The sequence below is a fragment of the Arvicanthis niloticus genome, chromosome 30, assembly GCF_011762505.2.
Source record: "Arvicanthis niloticus isolate mArvNil1 chromosome 30, mArvNil1.pat.X, whole genome shotgun sequence".
NCBI lineage: Eukaryota > Metazoa > Chordata > Mammalia > Rodentia > Muridae > Arvicanthis > Arvicanthis niloticus.
Window position 1 is genome coordinate 12,608,482 of NC_133438.1, and position 22,746 is coordinate 12,631,227.

General features: G+C 34.8%; 1 protein-coding gene across 3 annotated transcripts in view; it reads left to right on the forward strand.

The window, feature by feature from the left end:
• Positions 1-22,746, forward strand: part of Nkain2 (sodium/potassium transporting ATPase interacting 2) — a 978,239-nt gene that overhangs the window by 788,756 nt on the left and 166,737 nt on the right. For all 3 annotated transcript variants that reach the window (XR_013108250.1, XR_013108249.1, XM_076927919.1), the window contains one exon: positions 22,292-22,492. Coding sequence is in view for 1 of the 3 variants with exons in the window: in XM_076927919.1 (XP_076784034.1) it covers positions 22,292-22,492 (201 nt within the window). In the remaining 2 variants the exon portion in view is untranslated. The remainder of the gene's footprint in view (positions 1-22,291; positions 22,493-22,746) is intronic.

Sequence of the window (22,746 nt, forward strand, 5' to 3'; positions counted from 1 at the left end):
AATAGTGGAAATTGACTAACAAATTCCTTTTAGATACATTGTGCAAATTTAAATCATTCCTCCATTCTGGCTATAATCATTTGGGGTTGGAAAATATAAAAATGGATCCATTAAGTGGTTTCAGTAGCCCTAATAGACATTCTTAAAATACCCCAAAAACTGACCAGTGCCAAAGCAGTCTTTCTAAATAGGACATTGTGCAGTATTTTTAAACTAAAATTAGATAATTGTCAGTGGATTAAGCTTACTAACAACTGAAAATACTTGTCTACAGACTTAAAATAAAAATGTATTTTTCTAGATTAACTTGCATGGATTAGATAAACTGATATACTATAATAAATTTTCACTATTTAAATGATAATGAATACTGAGCATAGAAAACGTTACATTGTAATATATGATTTTTGTTCCACTTTTATTTTCAAATCAAATAAAAAAAATTGTACTTTTTAAATACATGTTTGGTTGTGTCAAGCCAGCTGACCTTTGTGTGATGAGCACTTGTGACAGTAGAAAATTATTACACACCCTGACACCATTGATATCAGGGCACCTCTAAAGCCCTCTAGATAAATTCAGGAGTTTGAATCATTCAATAATTCCCACTAGAGTTAAGTATAAATAATAATCTTGCTCCTTCTGACTTTAGGTATATCTTTAAATATTTTAAGGCAATTAAGATGTTTTCTCCTAGTCCTTCAGATGACTGAATCCAAATAGTTACAATGTTTTTCATATAATCTATGTTTTAGATCCTCTAGCTAACCAGGACACACAGTTGAGATATCATCAAAGCAGAGATTCATGTTTTAATAAAAATTGCCAGTGTCTGCTTTGAGAACTGTGAATGATCCTATATGAGGAGATTGATGTCACATAATTCCTTCTATCTCCTAAAGAAAAATAGCCAGTTACTCTGTATTCTGTTAGGTATATTATTCTTTCTAGTAGCTTATGTACAAAGTTCATATCCTACCACCATATTTTTACATACAATTTTCAATTTAGTAATATATGTTTTCAAGTTTCTGCCTTGTTTACAGATATGAACAAATATTTTTATGGTGAATTATGTTGCTACTACTTTCCCCAAGATTTCTCAAGAAATCTCTTGATAATCCTAAGGGAGTCAATGTTATGAGATAGAAAGAAAAACAGGCTGTGAAATGGTGACACACTGGTTTAGACAAAATGAACAAAATAAGAACTGGAAGAAAGTATCTCCTTTGTCAAAGAACTTGGTTGGGGGTCAGTACAACAAATGGTGACAATAGCATGCCAAATAAACCATGAAGCTATCACCCACTTCTCTCCTTTCATCTCTTTACTACTGGAGCAAAATGATATCTTTATTTCATCCTCCCTGTCTGTACCCTCAATTGAAACTTCAGTGTCTTCTCACAGGACTATCCCCATTTTTCTTAAAAAAAAAAAATAATTAAAAGTTTAATGTTTCTTTGAAATTAATGATGGACAATAAACGGCTTCTTAACATTTCCTTTTAAATTGTGATATTTTCATTAGTGTCTTCTTGGCCTAACCATGTTACAAAAGATGCAGAGAGTTCTTTGGAAGTGATCCAAATGAAATAAATACATATACTTAAAGACGTTTTATTTAGACCTAGAGGTTTATTTATATGTGTCTCCACAAATTCTAAGCTGTATTGATCTATGCACTAGCCAGGATAAAACAAATCAAGATAGAAATCTTACCACTTAAAAATAATTCTCTCATGAGAATCAAGCACAACTAAAATATCCCTAAAAGCTTCTTCATCCAAATGTATGACAAATATAACCACTATAAACGCAGGGTGCAGTGTATTTCAGAAAAGAATTGAAAAAGCACCTGAGAGGACAAGTCAAGGTCTTTCTTTGTGCTCAGCAGGCTTCTAAAATGCACTTGAAATATTTTTAAATTAATTAAGTACATTATATCTTCATTATTAAAATTTCTATTAAATTCTTCTTAAGTACCCTTAAGATATTGCATATGGAATTTATTTTTGTTAAGATTATTTGTATGCATAGGTACACATGCAAGTACACACAAACAAGGGCATGGGTTTGCCTTCCACAGAATGCACATGAAAGTCAAACGACAACTCAACCCATGGGAGTTGGTTCTCTTCTTCCACGATGGGGATCCTAAGGCTTAAACTCAGGCTGTTAGGCTCTAAAAGAAGCACCTTTGTTAAGTTATCTAGCTAGTACCCAAATAGATAGTGATTGATTGGTAGGGTATAATTGATAACTATGTTAGAAAATTTTCTTGAGCTGTAACAAGGAACAGAGGGAAAGCATAGTATCAGACAATACATTCTTCTGAGATCTTATAACTTCCTTAATTAAAAAATAATTTCATACAGGTATATGTACTATCAGCTTCATTTTCAATTAAATAAAGGTAGCAATATCCAAGTCCAAATGTAGCATGGTCTAGACAACAAACACATAAATTTTTGTTGTGTTTCCTTTCTGTAACACACATGGCTAATAATTAGCCGCAAGTTTCAGAATTTATAACCAGCCATGAATCACCATTGTCACCTTCAAAAAAGATTTATAGGTACTTTACAGAGAACTCTTGTTAACTAGCATTTCCTTCTATCTCCAGCTAACTCTTTTCTTAATAACTGGTGGGAGGTGGCTCTGAAATCCACTGTCAATAACAAAAGCATTTGACTCATTTCCAGTGTACTGCCATTGGGAGCTATTTCCCCATGAATCAGCCTTTCCAGATACTGAAATAAACGTTCAGAAGGATGTACATCCTTATTAATATCCCTGATAAAAAATTTAAGAAGGAGATACTTTGAACTATGAATCAAAATGAGATCAGTATCCTGAGTCAACTTTGTTGACAATTTGCAGTCTTCAGAGTCAGGCACACATGCTCCACAAGTCAGAATTTCTACAACTTGGAAAAATGACAGTGACAGGTGGATATTGGCTACATTTATAGAAGGGTTATGACAGGCAGTAATAATGAGAAACTATTGAGAAGGATGCTCAGTGTTCCCTACATGTCACCAACCCTTCTGATTCTTTAACTCCTCTGTGCCTTCATGCTGATTAAAACTCCTCATAAATGTGCTCAAAAACAGTGCGATGGTAGCCTTCAGGAGACTCTTAAAATGGCAGCAGCATGTCTGGAAATAACTAGCCTATTCTTTATCTTACTGAACCCCTGGAGACAATATAGATCACTTTTGAAAGCTTTTACAGAAGAAAAGGAACAGTCACAAGATGGGAGAAGATACCTGTGGTGAAGGAACAAATGATAAACTGAGAAACATCAGGGAAAGATGCCTGGAGAGGTATCAGCACACCAGAAACTATAATGCTCACAAGAAGTTGGTCTTTCATTATTGTAACAGGCTGAGGAAATTCTGCTGTTAGCATCTGTTTATGACTGTGGGAAACAGAGAAGAATAATTTCTGCCAAATTCAGATGCCATTCGTAGTCAATGATCCTAATTTTGAAAGTTAAAATCTTTTCCTCTTGGAAAAGAAAAATAGAAATATTAAACCCAGAGGTGCAATTAACTTCAATGTGGTATGCAGTCTTTTTTTTTTTTAACAAAATTCTTTTTCCCTTTCCTACTTTGCTTAGTCATCTCCTGACCTTCTCCCTGTCTTTCTTTTGCTTAGTTCTGTTCTAAAACTGAGAGTTACCAAGTATTTCAGCAGTACTATTTATTGTCTGTATAATAAGGTATATTGTCTGTCACTTAATTGTAAGAAAAAATGCAACTGACCAAGATACCACCTAACCATCAGTACTAAAATATAAATAAATGCTAGGCATAACATGGGGATGTTGAAGGGAAGGTTAAGCAAGAAATACTCATTGGAGTCGACATCCTGAAGTATACATTCAGAAGAGCCTGAGTTATTTCTAAGAGGCAATAAGGCAATTTTTTAAAAAGAGTTTTGAGGCAATGTATGATATAAAAGATGGAGCTCAAGTATCAGATAAGAAAACCTTTTGGCTAACAAAGTGTTGATAAGGTGTTGACAGGTAAAATGATGGCCAGAATGTGGCCAAGTTAAAAATAAAGTCACGCAATGAATAATAAAAACCTAAGGGCTTTGGCCTTTAGATACTTTATAGTAACTTTTTAGTGAATACAACATAGGAAAGCACTTCTTGTTCTGGGATTGTTTTTAAACACTACCTTTTAGAAATCCATTTATCCTCGGGCTTTTCTCACATGTTTTTTAGATTCGTGTTTATAAAGTTTCCAATGGTAAAAAAAAAAAAAAAAAAATGTTTATAATCTGTGTTCCACCAACTAATTATAGGAACCATTAGCTGGAATTAACCTTAGCTTGTGGTAGCATGTGTAATTAAGATCTAAAGTCACGGAAATCCCAGCAGTATCCATTGTTAAAAATTCTAGAAAAAGACAGGAGATCAGAAGTTCATTCAATGATCTATCAACATCTTTTAAGCACATCACTAGTAGAATGAATCAGCCTGAGTAACTTAGGAGAACAGCACACCGATTATTTCTAGCATCCATGGCACAACCCTTAATGACAATTAACACAGTCTTTGCATGAGTCCCACCATGTCTTCTTTACAGTCTACTCAATGGCAGAATTGACTGGATATTTTAATGTGATATCTCGAGATCAATGTTAGGGAGTGCCAAAATGTAATCTAATACTTAGCCACATGATCTTCTCATCACACATTAGCTCTTTCAGTAAGCCAGGATTTCATGAGTAATTTCAGTAAGCCTGGCATTTATATCTTCCCCAGTCTTGAAATATCAAAGTCATATTTATAAAGCAACAATGAAGTTGTTGTAGCTCTGAAATTTTGACTACTTTGAATTTATCCTACTCAATTTTCTCCTTTTCCTAAGGCTGGAGCATTTATCTAACTACTGCCATTTGATCAGGTTCAAAATATTTCCAGGCATTATATTCTCAGAAGTTCTATGCACAGACTATGCACAATTTTCACTGTTTTATCTTTCTATATATTCCTACAAAGAGATAATAAAACCCATAATGTCATGAATACTGTTTTACCCAATACATCATGGTAGTCTTGTAGAGTGGTTTGAGTATAGCATAAGACTCATTATTTTGCAGTACTATGGTCTAAACCAAGGACCTAAGACATACTAAATAACTCTACTACAGAGTTACACAATCAACCCTTTGACTTACAACAGAAGGCCACAATGTATTTTAGTCTTGTCTTGAACTTTCTAAATAATCCAGGTAGACCTTTGAGTCATGATCTTCCTGCTGCCTCTCACTGGTGGGATTATAGTTATCTGCCTGCTCACCCAGGAAACCATAATAATAATAATAACCAAAATGATAAGTACAGGCTACAATTATTAGAAAAATATCTGTTTCCAGCCTTTTAAAAATTAACTAGGTTACTCGGAAATGAAAGGTTTCTTTTTTAATTTGGAAGAAAAAGGTTATGGAAAACTCCAGAAATTCAAAATACTATCTCCAAGTTTTTACTGCAACTTAATTCTTACTGTCCACAGTCTCATGTCTACATTCTGATGTGCCTAGTCTCATCACAGACTCTTCTTCAAATGACATTGCTGTGAGGGTGAAGTTAGCTTTCTATTCAAGTATGGAAATGCCACTATCATTTTCTCATTTACTTGTCAACATTTTTTAATCAAATGCTCATTATTCGTTGAGCAATTAAACTTCTTGAAATGACCTGAATACATAAAACCCCTGTCAAAAACAAAGTTTTTGTGTTAATAACAGCCTTTGTGTACCACATTGGCCTTTGTTTTGAAAAATGACATGACCAATACTGGGGTCCTTACATAATGAACTTTTGAAAACTTTACTAAGAGATGTGAATAAATATAGTGGTATAAAGTGTTAGTCACTATTCTTATCTAAGCATATAATTATGAAAGACTTTCTTAGATTTAGACATTTATGTATCTTATAGTTCTGAGATGGTTTGGCTTTTTGGCTAGAAACTATCATGTATGTAAAATTTTTGTTTATTGTTTATTGTTTTCAAGACTTGTTTAATGTGTCAGAAGTCATAATTTTGAGCTCAGTTTACCAGTGCACAAGAATTGAATAACCAGCTATCATGCACGAAGCAAATCACATTCAGGAATTGCAATTGCCACTAAAATAGAATCCCCAAAGGATCTACAGATTGTCTGTTTCACAGGCAAGAATTTATAATATGTTCAAACACTGAACACATGAACTTTCACACCAAGACTGTTTAAATTTCATCTGTCACCACGATCCACCAAGGTTCAAGCAGTTTCTTGGAAGAAATGCCTGAATGAACACAAGAGGGAGAGTCAGGAAAAGTGCTGAGAGGTGGTTTTATGACATAGGAATGTTGTTTTATGTTGTCAGATACATAAACTTACAGCAGCTGAGGTTACTTGCATAAGATATGCCCATGATCAATCCAACCAAAACCCAGCAAAGATGAAGTAAAGGATCTTGTACCCCCAAACTTAGTGAGGAGCTATCTACAGGTGATATTTGCTGAGGGAAAGAGTATTATTCTCTAGTTTAGAATGGTAGAATTTCCATACTTTGTTAATAGCCCCACACTCAGGCACATATGTACATATACACAATACTAACTGGGTTTATCGACTTATTTTTAAAGATGAAATCAAGAGAGAGAGAGAGAGATTTCTTAGTATTCTGTGTAAAATAGCATAACACTTTCTATTCTCATGTCCATCTTTTGGTCACACTATTTATTTATTGAACACAGTTTTCTTCATTATCTTAAGCAAAACAAAGAAGTCTTTTTTGATAGATTTTAAATATTTGTTTTTCTTCTCTTTCCCTCGAAATTCATTATTTACAAACTGAACACTGATTATGTTATATAATTGACCCCTGATGCATATTTTAATGTCATTTAATTAGTTATCTATCTACTTGATAATAATAAACAATTTTGATAAATTAAAACATATAATTTTGTACATAGGACAGTCAACAGCCTATGAAAAGAAAATCATCAAAAATAGAAATAATAAAGACATCAATAGAAATTATGAATTATTAAAAATTCAAAGTACTTCAAAATATTTCAATATTTGATTGGAAATATTTAAGAAAATGTTTCAGTGAAAAATTAAAAATATAAGCAATATGAAAGTAAAGGTAAGGAAATAAGAGATCAAGCCCTGAATTAAAATACTTGACTATTGGAATTTTCTAAAGTAATAAAGGAATTAGAAAATAAAAGGTACCATGCAAGAATAATTCCAAAACTGAAAAGCTACTAAATTTTCTAAAACTAAATGAGAAAAACAAAAAGAACAAGTCTACCACAATTCTTCCTTGCATAATTTCAAAAGCTAAAGGTACAGGTATATTCTTATGTTATTATGCCTCAAAATATAAAATATAACCAATATATGCCATGGACTATATACATTTATGACGAATGAATGTATGAATACTTAGCAAGACTATACAAACTTGAATGAGTGTGTTAATTCTCAATGATATTAATTATCTGTAGAAAAAGACAAGGTAATATAATTTTTAAAATATAAAGGAAGTATAAGTAACTTGCATAAATTTTAATTTAAAAAATACTTTAGACAAATCCAATCTAAAAAAGATATAAAGATTCTGGAGTTGGGGTATACATATAATGATCAACATATCACTCCATTCATGCTTTGATGTGTAAAATATTTTCTACCTTAATACAAAGAGATTACAGTGGCAAAAATAAAAATAAGCCACTTAAAAATTTCAGGAAGGTAAATGATAACAGTACTTCAGTTGTTGGAGAAAAATCTCCATGCTTATTATTAATGAAAGAAAATTCATAAGATTGAGGGTATGTGACTATTGAAAAATATTTGAAAATACTTATTAAATATATATATGGAAGTATATTCATGCCTATAGAATGTTATGTAAAAACAACTTTACAAAATTGTCATCTTGGAGGCTTACTGCTGAATAACTTCACCCTTTCTAGTTCTTTCTGAATTCTTGCATGTCTGGTCCAAGTTAGCTCTGGTGGACCAAACTCCTCTCTGTGCTGACTGATTCAGTCTGTCATCTCTAGGCTTCTGGCTGAAATGCTCTGCTTGGCTTCATATTAACTTTGGCAATATGTTCTAATCTTCTAGTTCAAACACATCCTCTGGCCCATTCTGTATTTACCTGTCTAGCTTATTCTCTCTGTACCCTATATCTCTAAAATTGTCTATGTAAAAATGCCTCAGAACTCCTTAAACTGAACTGCCATGAACTCCATTCCACACCCCTGCCTCTCATGTACTGATTAGAACTAACATGCTTCTGTCTCCTGAGTGCTGGTATTAAAGGCATGTACCACCACACCTCAACTTAAACTTTTCTTTACTTGAAATTTGCTCTATACCAGGCTTGCCTTGAACTCAGAGACTTGCTTGCCAGTGTATCCTGTGGTTAAAGGCATGTCTGTATTCTACCCAGATAACACAGACCTGGAAGGTCTTTGAATGTGATCCCTTGCCAGAACAGCCATGTTGCCAGGTTAATAATTCTGTGTAAGAGGAATTAACTTTCCATCACAACACATATCTTAGAAAAACAGCTTGAAAAGAGAGAATGTTTATTTTGAGCCATAGCTTTTGAGGTTTAAGTTCAATTGTTTAGCTCCAGTGCTTCTCAAGTTATGATATGATAGCCTTTCATGGTGGGTAGTTAGTGCAAAGCTGCATACTATATGGTCAGGATGCAGAAATGTAAAAAAGGAACCAGTGTATCTTCAAGTCATGCCCACAATAATTCAATGTTTCAACCTCTATCACTTACCAATACCATCATCTTGGGTACTAATTCTTTAATGCCCCCTTTATTTCCAAGTCAATCTACAGAAAATGCAATAGCCAGTCCATTCCACTTTGTCAATTTCAAAACCTCCTTGGATTTCTATCATGCTGTAATTTCCTCTATAGTTGTTTATCAGTTATTAATTCTGAAAAAATTGTAGTAAAAAGGGAAGTTCACAAATTAGCTCTTCACAGACTAGCATGTGCTCAGATCTCTATGGACTTTACAAAGCATTCACCCAACGCTAGTGGAATTCTTTTGTTCTCGAAGTAAACTATAGCTATTAAGCAAATGTTTCCTAAATTTATTTTGGCATAAGACTTTTTAGCTGTAGGATTAAAACTGGAATATGATGAAGAAATACCCATACATTCTACAAAAAATATGGCCTTCAATCAAGAAGTATATGCATCTAAAATATTAATTAATATAAAAATGCAAAAAAGAACGTTAGACTCAAAATTGTTCACCTATTCTTAAGGAAGCAATGAATGATGTATTTTGCATAATGAAAGAAGAAATGAGATAAGAAAAAGACATGAGAAATGTTCAATAGAAATTACTCTTGACGTGTAGTTTAAAAACTTGAACTACTGCAGTCGGGGAGAAGAACTCTAGTTGAACTGACATCAATTCCAACTTAAATAGCCCTAGAAAGCTATGGAGTTATTGAATAAAGACTTAAATAGTATTTCCTGCCTTATAATAGGGAAGACAAATTGACTTCAACACTATCTAGACAAAGGGTAGCAAATTGTAAATTATAAAAAAAAAAATACTAGAGCATAGTAGAAAGAAAGATAAGTCAATGTTATCAATCTGTTTGTGTTTGTCTTATTTGTCTCTTACCAATAATCCATAGTAGGTTCACTATGCTCTCAAGAAGGACGAACTTGACCTATGACAAAGGGCTATGTTGACCTTTACAATCACATTTTACAGGCTCTCCAGAATTAATAACGGATAAACAGCTATATATACAGCATGATGGAAACCCAAGGAAGTTTTGAAATTGACAAAGTGAAATGGACTGGCTATTGCATTTTCTGTAGATTGGATCTGAAATTAAAAGGTTATTAAAGACTTAGTACCCAAGATGGTGGTATTAAAAAGTGATAGAGATTGAAAAGTTATTTTATTTGACTCTTACCAATAATTCATAGTAAGCTCACTATGCTCTCAAGAAGGATGAACTTGACCTATGACAAAGGGCTTTTATTGACCTTACAATCACATTCCCAAACTCTCTAATAACTATCACTTAGTAGGAAATTTACACATGGAAAGCAGTGGGGGGAAATTATAAGATTGCAAAAGTCAAATCCCTAGGGAAATATAGGTCAGAGCTTGTCTAAACAGTATTCTATCTAGAGTTTAAAATAGCTGGGGTGAATATTAAGATCGTCATCTTGGACAGGTACAAGAAACTGGGCATCTTACCTAAGAGGGATACAGTTATGATTAGTCATGTATCATATCCACTTCTACTTATCAAAGGCATAAGCTGTAAGGGAGTAGTTCAGAAGAAAAGTTGTAAGAACCAGAGAATCAGGGATTCTGCTGTGAGACTGTCTCCCAGTAATGTCAGAAGCCATACCCATAATGTCTCACCAACATGACTGACAAAACATGAGCTGAACAGAAACAACACCTATGCAAAACTAGATGAAAGTCCACAAGGTCTCAACCCTACATAAAGAGCTAGAAGTAACTGAGTAAAGTTTAAAGGGGAGACGTGATTGTCCCAAGGAAAGAAAAATCAATTGGTTATCAAGTATGAAGTAGTCACCCCTAAAAACATACATACAAAGAAACTTTGTATGAAATAATGAGATCATACTTAGGAATGTATGTGTATATACATAAACATATGATCATGCAACAATAAGGAAAGAAGAGGCCATGAATTTGAAAAGAAATAGAGAAGGGTATATTGGATAGTTTGTAAGGAAGAAAGACAAAGGAGAAATGTCATAGCTATAAATACATGTATAGGCCTGTAAGACCATCATTCAAAATAATAATAAACAAATATGGATTAAAAATGCTATATAGCCTGAAAGAGCCTGAAGCCAGGGCTGTTCCAGGCCATGGGCCCCCAGCAAAAGAACAGACATATGAAAATAAAACAGAATTATTTTAAATGGGCTATCATGAGGAAATTAATTTTGAATTAGTCTTTACAATTCTGTTCAGTTTAGAAAGAACTAATAAGCACTATGCAGAGATTTTTGAAGTTATATATAATTTTGTATTTTATTTGTGAGATTATAATATGATTACAATATTTTGCCTTTCCTTGTCTTTCTTTAAAACATCCTATATATGCCTACCAGCACTATTTAAAATTCATGGCCTCCTTTTGCACTAATTGTTATTGGATTCATATATGTATATACACATTATTAATCTAAACTGCTCAGTTCACATAATATTACTTGTATGGGTATTTTTTGTATGTGTGTTTTCAGGGCTGACTGTTTGGCACTTGACAAATACTTTTGAATATACCAAAGAAAATGATGGGATAACTATACATATATTCATATAGCATATGAATATATGTATAAACATATGCTTATATATGTATATATGTGTATATATACAAAATTTTTCAATATTTTAAAGTAAATGAAATTGAAAAAAATTAGAAAAACATATGAAATGCAAAACATATGAAACGCAGGAAAATTTTAACTACTTGAGGGAATTTATAGCACTGAAAGCTATGAAAAAAGACCTAAAATCAATACCCTAAGTTTCTTATTTAACACATCAGTAGAAGAAGAGCAAATTAATTCCAAATTAAGAAGAAAATTAGTTTTTATTTAGAAGAGAAATCAATAATGTTAAGAAGAAATCTACAGAGAAAAATAATACAATGAAAAGCTTTCTCTTTGAAAAATAGTTTAAATGAATTTAGTGTAACCTGTGTGTATGTGTGAGAAAGTGTAATGTGTCTGTGTTTGTGTGTATGAAAGAATGAGAGAGAACAAATACTAATATCCTAAATGAACAGGAATATTACTGTTGATCATCTATGGACAATAAAAGAGGCCATAATATAATGTTATTTATAATTCTGTACCCACAAGTTCAATTGCCCTGATAAACTCACTAAATGATAAAGAAGTTGAAGATAGTCCCATATCTATTAACAAACATTAAATCAATAACATCTTTTCAACATAAGAACTCAGCATAAATGGGTTCACTGGTGAATTTGCCCAAACACTTAAGAAAGAACTTGTATCAATTAACTTTTACCTCTTACAGGAGGTAGAATCAGAGGGCATATTTTCCCTCTTTATTCTAGGTACCATTACCTCAATTACAAATTCAAAGACATTGCAAAAAGCACTACCATGTCAACATACCTACATAGATCTTTAATGAAATGTTAAGAGATCAATTCTAACAATGAATAAAAAGAATTATAGACCATGATCAAGAGTGAATTATCTTAGTAGAGTAATACTGATTTGATACTTAAAATGATTTACCATAATCATACCTGTGTGCTTATTTAAAAAGCTTCCTACCAGGATTAAGACTAAAGAATGAAGCATACCATTCCAAGACTCATTTCGGGGAAACTTAGCTAGCAGGAAGTCTCCATGGCAGCAAGATAAATTAGTGTCACTGAACAGATCTTTGGCCTTTAATAACACAGAAAGCAATGGGTGAGTAGGTAGATACGGCTAAGCCCTGGATGATGTGTTGATCGGTCTCCGGATATTTGATACATCTTCTTTCTACTTAAATTGTTCCTTGCAGTCTGACTAACATTCCTAAAGTGGGCTGAGCTCTTTCAGCAGCAGATAACCGGTTATGTTCATCTCTAGTCCATTCTAAATTCCACTTTGTATTACACATCTAGAGCACATTCTTAAAAGGTGAACGTCTGTTCCCAGCCTGGTACTGAGTCCAAGATTGTATATTTTTCTTTTGCCAAAGCCTGTCCCACCAAAGCTGGCTCTGCCTCCCCAGAGCTCTGAAATCACTCTCTCCTCTCTGGGGCTACCTACTGCCAAATTCACCCAGCACTCCCAAATTTCCACAGCTAGCTGGGGGTGCACTCCTGCAAATCCACGCTCGGCCACAGTCAAGAAATTGAAAACACCAAACAATCTTAGTTTAGAATCAACAGATAACACAATTACTGGGCACAGAATCTAACATCCTACTGGGCGGTGGTGGTGCATGACTTTAATCCCAGCACTTGGGAGGCAGAGGCAGGCAGATTTCTGAGTCCGAGGCCAGCCTGGTCTACAGAGTGAGTTCCAGGACAGCCAGGACTACACAGAGAAACCCTGTCTCGAAAAAAAGAAAGAGAGAGAGAGAGAGAGAGAGAGAGAGAGAGAGAGAGAGAGAGAGAGAGAGAGAGAGAGAGAGAAGAAAAAGAATCTAACATCCTAAATTTGCCAAGTATTCTATGTTATTTTCTATGTTATTAATCTTCCTGGGGCCATCCTGGTGGATTCCACCACCTGAAATAAGAGCCCTTGGCCTACATCTTGTCTGCCTTGCTCCCACCATCCAAAAGTAAGTGCTCTCCTCCTGCCTTCCCTCTTCCTCTTTCGAACCTGGAAGGCCTGCCTCCTTCTCACCTAGTGATTGGCTTCTTGTATTTATTATTTAATCAATTAGGGGGAAATTTCGCTACAACAGCTAACATTTTATCAGTGAAAGAGAGTTAGAGCCATACTCTAAGACCCGACCTAAGTCACCATTGTCTGCTCATTCTATTGACAATGTGAAAACTACATACTTCTCAAAGGGGATAAGAGTTAGTTTATTTTAAGTGATCATGGGCTGGAACTATATAGATTTAGATTGCCCCCATATTCCATGTTCGAGCACTGTAACATTTCATGAAGTATATGGTAACAGAGTAAATAAAGTTATAGATTGAGACCCTTGACAAACACATTAGTAGGTATATCAGGTAGGCAAGTCACAGTGAAGAAGAAAAGATTGCTATATCAGATACTATCTAATGAAGTTCTTAGCTTCGGGGTTGGTAAAAACAGGAAGCTCTGTTTCTATATTCCAAAAGTTTTACACTAATAGTCACAAGGATGCTGGGTATTATACAAAATTGTCAATAGATAAATGCTAAGGGATTGAAGACAGCACAAGATAATTTGCATTAAGGTCTGAACCTGTAGCATTCCAACCACTCTACAATGGTACTTCTAGTCAGCTAATCAGCTCTGTGGGTACAGCTCCATCTCGGGAATTTTACTTCACACTTTTCAGCTTCATTGGAACTTCGAGTTAAATTATTAAAGAAGAGAGTGTAATAAATGTGGAAGATGGGAAAGCAACATAGACAATTGTAGAAATTTTTTTAATAGAAAAAAATCAAGAAAAGGGGATCAAAAATTCTAATACTCTGCAGCTATAAAATGCCTGCCAGGTGATTGTAGTCGAGCAGTCGAGACTTTTTGTCAACAATTTATTATGGGGATTTTGTATAATCCTCAAGGATTGTGGAAGAGGCTCATGGAACTTTAAAAAGATTGGTGAGACATACTGTTGCTGAGACAAAGAATGATGCCGACTTGTGAGCTTGCTGAGTGCCCTGACAAGGGTGAGTGAGGAGTTGTATTGGACATATGTTTCTGACCCACCTTTGCTTGACTATATCCCAGATGGGACAAGCTTCCTTGCCCGAAGTTTTTAGACCTTGTGGGATAGAGAATCGAAAAGAGAAACTATGTCTCTTGTATTCTTCTTAAATGTTCCCAGCTATTAGACTCAATCATGTACAGGTCTAGAAATCAATCTAATACGGGAAATAGTCTACTTTTGGGAGACTGGATCCATTAATTGCTAGCACCACTGCTTCTGCAATAGCATTGACACAAGGAGTCAGGACAGCTATTTTTGTTAACCATCTAGCAAAAAAATATTACTAATGTATTGAGTATACAAAAGGATTTATACAGGTATCTGGAACAAAGAATGATGCTCTATAACCTACTCAAATTATCTGAAGGAGATTCAGGGTTCAAGAGTTAGAAGCAATCCCAAGTATTATGACAAATATTATTGGAGTAGTGTTACTTTTGAAATTCACAATGATTGTAATTATAATTAGAAAAAAGTTTAAAGACACCTGTAAGATTTTTGGCATAATTCTAACACCTCTCTGGGTGTGTTAACTTTGCATAATGAAATTATGAATTTAAAGAATGATGCTCTGTTGACCTTTGATGCTGCAGATAATGCTGATAAAATTATCCATGGCCTGAGCTCAGTATTTCCATTTTGGACAAACCTCGGGAATGACATATATAGCTTGATCAGGCTAGCCCTTGTTGTCCTGGGAATACTTTTATTTCTGCCCATTGTGTTAAAGCTTGTCTTTAACAACATCAACATGCTGTCAGCCAAAGTACATGGCTTAAACCTGAAGATGGACCCCCAGACAAAGTTATTAAATTAACAGGCTGGCAAGCTAAGGAAGGGTAAGATTTTACACACAGCCTTACCAACCTAAGACAGAAGTGCATTACCTATGATAATGCATATTCCATGATGAGTAAGGAAGGCATTCTTGTCAGAATGACCTAAGACAGGCTCAGTCTTTTAATAAAATAAAAAAAGGGGGGGAGGTGGAGAGCCTTTGGGGCTGCTTGGCAAGAAGCTGATATGGGACAAGGACAAGGAAATGGGCTGCTTGGCAGGAATATGACATTGGCCAAAGACAAGGAAGTAGGCTTCAAGCAGGTATCTGACATTAGACTAGAACAAAGAAGTAATTTCAGGTAGGAGTCTAAATCATAGGCTACAACAAAGAAGTAATCTCAGGCAGAAATCTAAATATTAGGCCAGAACAAAGAAGTAATTTCAAACAGGATTCTAAATTTTAGACTAGAACAAGAAAGTAGGCTTCAGACATGAAAATGACCTTGAGCTAAGATAGGGAAGTAGGCTCAGATACTTTGATCATCCTGATAAGCCTTTAGAAACAGTGATCATGGGAGTGTTCACGTAACTGGGTTTAATGTCTTGCTTTTTTTTTTTTTTTCTATTTGTGTTTATTGAACTCCTTGTTCCTCAACTATTTACATCTATTGTATTGCTAGACCCTCAATCTAGAACTGACATTATTACATGTATGTAATCAAAATGGTATAAAAGCATAAAGGAAGGGGGTATAGGATAGGGGATTCTAGGGAAGGGAATTGGGGAAAGGGAATGACATCTGTACTGTAAATAAATAAAATATCCAATAAAAAATGCCTGCTGGGAAGTACATAAAAATCACTTCATTTTCTGTATGTCAACAATGAACAAATGAAATGAAAAATTAAAAGCAAAATGCAAATTACAGTAGTACTATACTAAACAGTAAAAGCAGGAATAAATGCAGCAACGTGAATACAGGGTACATATGAGGAAAGTATAAAATTGGTGAGAAAACCAGAGAACTAAGTAACTGGAAAAATAAACCATATACATTGGTATGAAGATTCAATATCTTTAAATGTAAGTTTCTACAGACTCATTCCTTTCAACATTCTGAATGTTATTTTGTGAATATGGACAAATTAATTCTAAAACTTCTATTGGGAGGAAAATATTCAGAAAAGGCAATATGGTATTTTAAAAAGGGAATTTGAGGATTACTACATTCTTAATTCAAGATTTATTATGATGTTACATTGATCAGACTGTAGTATCAGTGAAGGAATATATGGAGAAATGAATAGAACAGGACAGAAAGCTTGAAAGAAACATGAGCATTTGACTTTTGATAAAAAAGAATAGAAAGTATGTAATAGAAAGAAAACTCAGTTTGGCAAATGGAGATAGAAAAGTGGGCATCCACATGTAAAGTGAACAAAATCTAGGAAAATGGAAACACTAAATGCTGATAAGGATGCAGAGCAACAGAAATCAGCATTCGTTGCTTAGGAGATTTCAAAACAGTGCAGCCACTTGACAATGTGGTAGTTTCTTGCAGAAATTCATACCCCTTTACCATGTAACCCCACAGTAATCTTTTCCAGTATTTACTAAAATAGTTGAAATCTTATGTCCACATTAACCTCTCACAGTAAAAAATTGTAACAGCTTTTCTTTACAATTGTCCAAGCCCTAAATCAGTCGAGAAGTCTCTCAGATGATTGGATAGATAAATTGTGATTTCCACAGACAATGAAATGCTATTAATATTAAGAAATCAGCAATGAGGTCATGGGAAGAAGAAAAAAATTAAATGTATAGTATTAAGTAAGAGAAGCTGATCTGAGATATCCAGCTACAGTTGCGATTGTATTCTGTATGAGCATTGCAGGGATACAGAATTTTCTAAGAAATTAAACCAACTAATTTCCATCTGTTAGGAAGGTGACACAGACACCATGGTGAGGTACAGAAAAATGCCTATGCAAGGAAATGACTCTCTCTGACACTGGAGTGGCAGGTTCATGTCACCTCTCATTTTCTAAGGCCACATACCATGTGTCAAGATGAACACAGTGAAAAATGGGACTTTGCATGATAATAATATTCAATAGAGGTTCACAGACTGCAACAAATCTAACACCCTGCCTAGAATGTTCACAGTGGAAGATTATACTTTGAGCTCATTTTTTTTTCCTCTAAACCTAAAACTACTTTAAAAAATAAAGTATGTTTTTTGATGGGAAAGAATTATTAACTACTGGAACAAACATTATATAAGAAAGAAATTGCTCTCATAATTCACAACTCAGCTCAGCCCTAAAAATATTTATATGGTCATAAATTTTACACTATTGATCTAATCAAATTTTAGAGAAAATTATGCAGAATTGTTGAAAGTAGAGAATTCTGTGGCCTGAACACATTCTAACTCACACCTTCCAGGGGCACATATGGATAAATTGTTAAGTGATAATATAATAATGCAAATATGGCAAAATATGAATAAAATTGAAATAAATATGTTAAGAAATGATATCCAACAAATGGATATAATTATTTTGCAATAAAATACTGGAAGATGGCAGAAACTATGGACAAACACTTCTATCTGGTTATTAATTTTATGGAAATAAATTCTATGACAATAATAGACAATAAAATGGGTAGTACAGAAAGGAAAGAAATGAGATATAGTGCCTGCCATCCATGCACTCTGGCTCTGATAATTCTTAGCCATCAAAGTTTAGCATTATAGGTTAACCTGTGCTCCTTCCAAATTTACATGTGGAAGCTCCCAGTACCACCAAGCACACATTTATTTGGAAATACAGTAATTTGATCTAACCAGTTAAGGTTATTTTGTCCTGTGTAGTTGTAAGTAAACATGAATGAACTTCTTGTACAGAGGGAGTATTTGAACACAGCCCACAAGATGTATATTCTGAGAAATCAGAGCAGAGATCATAGTTACATTTTTGAAGCTGGAAAGGGCCAAATATTACAAGCATTTCCTCAAAGTCTTGGACAAATATTGTCTCTTGTTGCTCTGAAAAACCATCCTGACTATACCTTGAGAGCAAACATGGAGCCTCTGAGACAAAACAATAGATTTCCCAATTTCTGAAACTATTCAGTTTAACCTGGTCTGTGACAGAAGTCCTCAAAAAATAGTGCAGACAGTATTACTAGAAGGAACCAGGCTAGCAAGAAGGCTCAGTTGGTGATGTGTATACCTTTCAAGCAAGAGAACCCAGATATGATCTCCAGTATCCACAAAAATGAGGGATGCAGACTCTCTGACCATTCATCCAGTCTAACACCCATCTCAGGTAAAACACTTTAAATCTGGAGGGAAATAAAAGGCATCATACAATATATTGCATTTATATTAAAAATTTGTAAAGATTGTCTCTTAACACCCTGGTTCTAGGGAAGAAAGGGTTAACTTTCACCAGTGAGATGGCACAGCAGATAAAGGTGCCTATTTTCAAGAATGATCATGGGTGTTTGATCCTTAGAAATCACATGGTGAAAGATAAGAACCAGTTCCTACAAGCTGTGCTTGTACATCCTCATCTATATGCTCCCACATGTGCATGCACGCATGCACACACACACACACACACATACACACACACTCATACACACACACAGAGACAGACACACACAAATAAATAAATAAATAAATAAATAAATAAATAAATAAATAAATAAATAAAGCAGAAGAGTCTAGAATAGTGTCTTTACTATGTATAGGACTTTTTTGTTTTTCTTATTGCAAACATGTCAGAACTGACTGGGTGAACTGATGAGATATTCATGTTTTGGCTTCCTAGACATCTTCATTTTTGCATCTGTTACCTCTTACATTTTAGCTATGTTTCAATGGTGTATAGGTGATCATGACAATCCTCTCCTCCCCTCCATTTATATCAATATTTAGAAGATAAAGCATACACTATTGCTACTGATCAATGAAGATCTATTGGACATAAACTCTGCTTATATCAATGTCTTGATGTAGTTCTTTCTGAAGCTGAAGAGACCGATTGCACTGGTGTACTACTGAGTAGCCAATGGCAAAGGAATTCCACTGCATCAGTCATGACAACCTCATATTTAATGAGCTATCCAACATGCAGATTCTCAGAATCACTGTCTGGGCCCTAGTTATTGTTTGAAAGCAACAAGTATCCCCAACAAACTCATGCATAATTGTTTACTAACTTGTTTACTTTTACGTGAGAAAAAAGTCCTGCCCCAACAGCTGAGGAGAAATAATACAAACGGCCAATATTTCAGTTTCATAAAAATCCTCTCTTTCATTCTTTCAGATGGAACCTTGTATATGGAAATGATTTCCTGGGAGAAAGAAGGATTACTGAGATCCTGAGCTAACTGCATTAGAAATCACTAGCTTTTAGGAAACCAAACTGTTATTTCTGGACTATGTAAACCTGGCTGCTCTTATGTCTTAGTCTTGGTCTAATTGCCTTTCAAGACATTTTCTTTTTCATCCTTGTCACTAGGGATCCATCTAGTTTTCTTTGGTAACCAAATATTGAGTGAGGAAGAAAGAGAAAGAAGCAGAAAACAGTATTCTTTCTTATATAGCTGACCCTGAACACCTAACCATTGTTCAGGTCCTGGTTCTGTGCAACCAGATCAAAGATATGACAGACTCCCTGTTTCTTTGAAATAAGAATGCATCAAAAACATTATCATTCCCTGGATAGTCTCCTAAACAAAATGGAAGTGGCCTTCCAGCACTGTAATAAGATACTCCAGTTTCACTCAAAGTTACCGAAGCCCATAAGAAAGGCCATATGTTATGGACCATGTTTGTCTTTGGTTTTTCATAGCCACACATTTCCTAATTCACAATTATTGGTCTCATTCTTCTAGGCCTGGAATAGCAATACAGAAGAGTTAATAGGTCAGGGAGTCTATATAGGTACCAACAATACCTTTAGAAGATTATCAAACTGACTTATTCATGGTAGATTTTTTGGCTTTTGAAAAGCACTCTCTTTTTAAATTATCTATCTATCTATCTATCTATCTATCTATCTATCTATCTATTTATTTTAAAGTCCAGATTTTATTCCCCTCCTGCTCTACCCTCCAACTGTTCCACATTCCATACCTCCTCCCTGCTCCCTGCCTCCACGAGGATGCCCCATCCCCAACCCCACCCCACCAGATGTCAAAAACATTCTCTTGCACAATCTCCCTCAGTAGCATTCGCATGACTATTAATTTACATGCTCTATTTTTTTTTATATTTTTTTCTGTCTTTAAAAACTGGGAATATGAGGTGTTATAGATTCAGCTATTATTGCTCTGCTAACAAACTTCTGTTCTTCTTGGAAAACATTAGGAAACAGGCACAGTCAATTTCCTCACTATGGACCACAAATTGCTCCAAAAGTTCTTTTACTTTGGACCCATCTTCTGTAGCAATAGACTTGCCTCTCAAGAGCTATCACCACTTTTTGTGTAGCTTTGGCTGCAGGCTTTACTTTGAAACTTATTAAGCCTGAGTCAATTGTCAGCTCTCTGTCTCCAAGTTTCAAAGAATTCTTGAAGCTTTTCTCCAGAGCCTCAGGAAGAAGAGAAACTGTCTTCCATATTTTTTCCATTGCTACCTGGAAGATGATGATACCATAACCCACTTTCTCCAGTTGACTCCACCTTTTGGTGTCTGGGATCACTAGCTATTACTTAATTTTAGCCTTTTCAGTGGGAGTCAGTGGCTCACAGTCACAGAACAGAGATAAACTCGTCTGCTCAAGGTGTGCCACGGCAAATGGAGCACCTCACTCTGGAATGAGAGTAGTTTGCTCCTATTATCCCGTGACTCCACATAACCAACATTGACATAGTCCAGTTCCCATGCAGGTCATCCCTCATGACTGGTTGAGAAATGGAGTGTGCTCACTGCATTCTCTTGTACCTTCTTCCTTTTTATGTGCCGTGAACATAACCAATGTGAGTGTATATCATCAGTCAGGTACCTTGTATACCATCTGAAGAGCTGTGAATTTATTATCTCTATCCTATAATTTGCTAATGTTTTCTAAGAAATTTTATGAAAAAAATTTACAGTAGAACCTGATAAGATTGAAGACGATGGTTTGCTAATGAAGTTTCCCCTCTCTACTCAAAAACTATGCAGCTTTTTTGTTTTGTTTTTTTCTTTCTTTTTTATTCTTTTTCTTTAATCTTTTATTATAGTCCAGTTGTTATTTCCCTCCCAGTCAGCCCTCTGACTCTTTGTCAGCCATGCCTCCTCTCCCCAGCCCTGTCTTGAAGAGGATATCCCTAACCCCCACTTCAACCCCACCAAACCTCCCCACTTCCTTGGGCCTCTTAATTGGACCACCTGCCATTTAATATAAGCGACATGAGGTTTGTTTGTTTGTTTGTTTGGGTTTTTTTTTTTTTTTTTTTTTTTTTTTGGATTTTAGTATCTGCAGAGTCCTAGAGCCAATGGCATGTGCACACACAGGACCAACTTTTAGTAGAAAGGGGAAAAAAACAAGTAATAGTGTGAATTACTATGAAAAGTTCTGAAAAATTTGTTCCATCAGCCTCGACATTAAGGTAAATGTAGTCAAGTTACAATTCAGTTTGAAGAAATAAATATGTGAAAAAATAAGTATTTTGAAAGAGAAAAAAATGAATCAGATACATAATGGCACCAACTTCACCCAATGGTATGGTTTAAAACATTGAGCTCACAATATTTTCAAATACAAAAAAGACCTCTTCAATTTGATATAGTTCATTTAAATTATTAGTAATTTTTCAAAAAATAATAAAGAATAATAATAATTTAACTGATAGTACTATTGTCAGTCAAATCTTCAAAACTATAATCAACATGCACATAATTACTTAAGCAGTTAAGTGCCTATAATATACACTAGGTAGGAGGGACCTACCTCTTCCAACAAGAAACAGAAATAAGTCCATCCCAAAGAAACTGATATCTATAGTCTTTCTCATCTTTACAAATTGCCTTCTTGCAGGAAACAGACCTTATCCTGACGTTTAATATTTCAATGCACCGATCTTGGTGGATGGAGAATGGACCAGGATGTATGGTGACGTCTGTGACTCCTGCCCCAGATTGGGCTCCAGAAGACCATCGATACATCACTGTCTCAGGGTGTTTTCTGGAGTACCAGTACATAGAAGTGGCTCATAGTTCCCTCCAAATTGTCCTCGCAGTAAGTGTTGACAACTAACCACTCCTTCTAGTGTTTCTGGAATTGTTTATTTCTGGGCACACCTAGTGTGTACAAGGACTGTATGTTGATGTGGAATGTGAATGGGTATTTGGGGGGGGGGGGTTCTGATTAATGGCATTTATAATAGGAATTTTCTGGGTTAAAACAATTTTTTGCCAACCTGTGTATACTGCTTTACATCAGCAATTGACAAAGAGCCTTTGATATCCTCCAACACAAAAATATTTATTTAT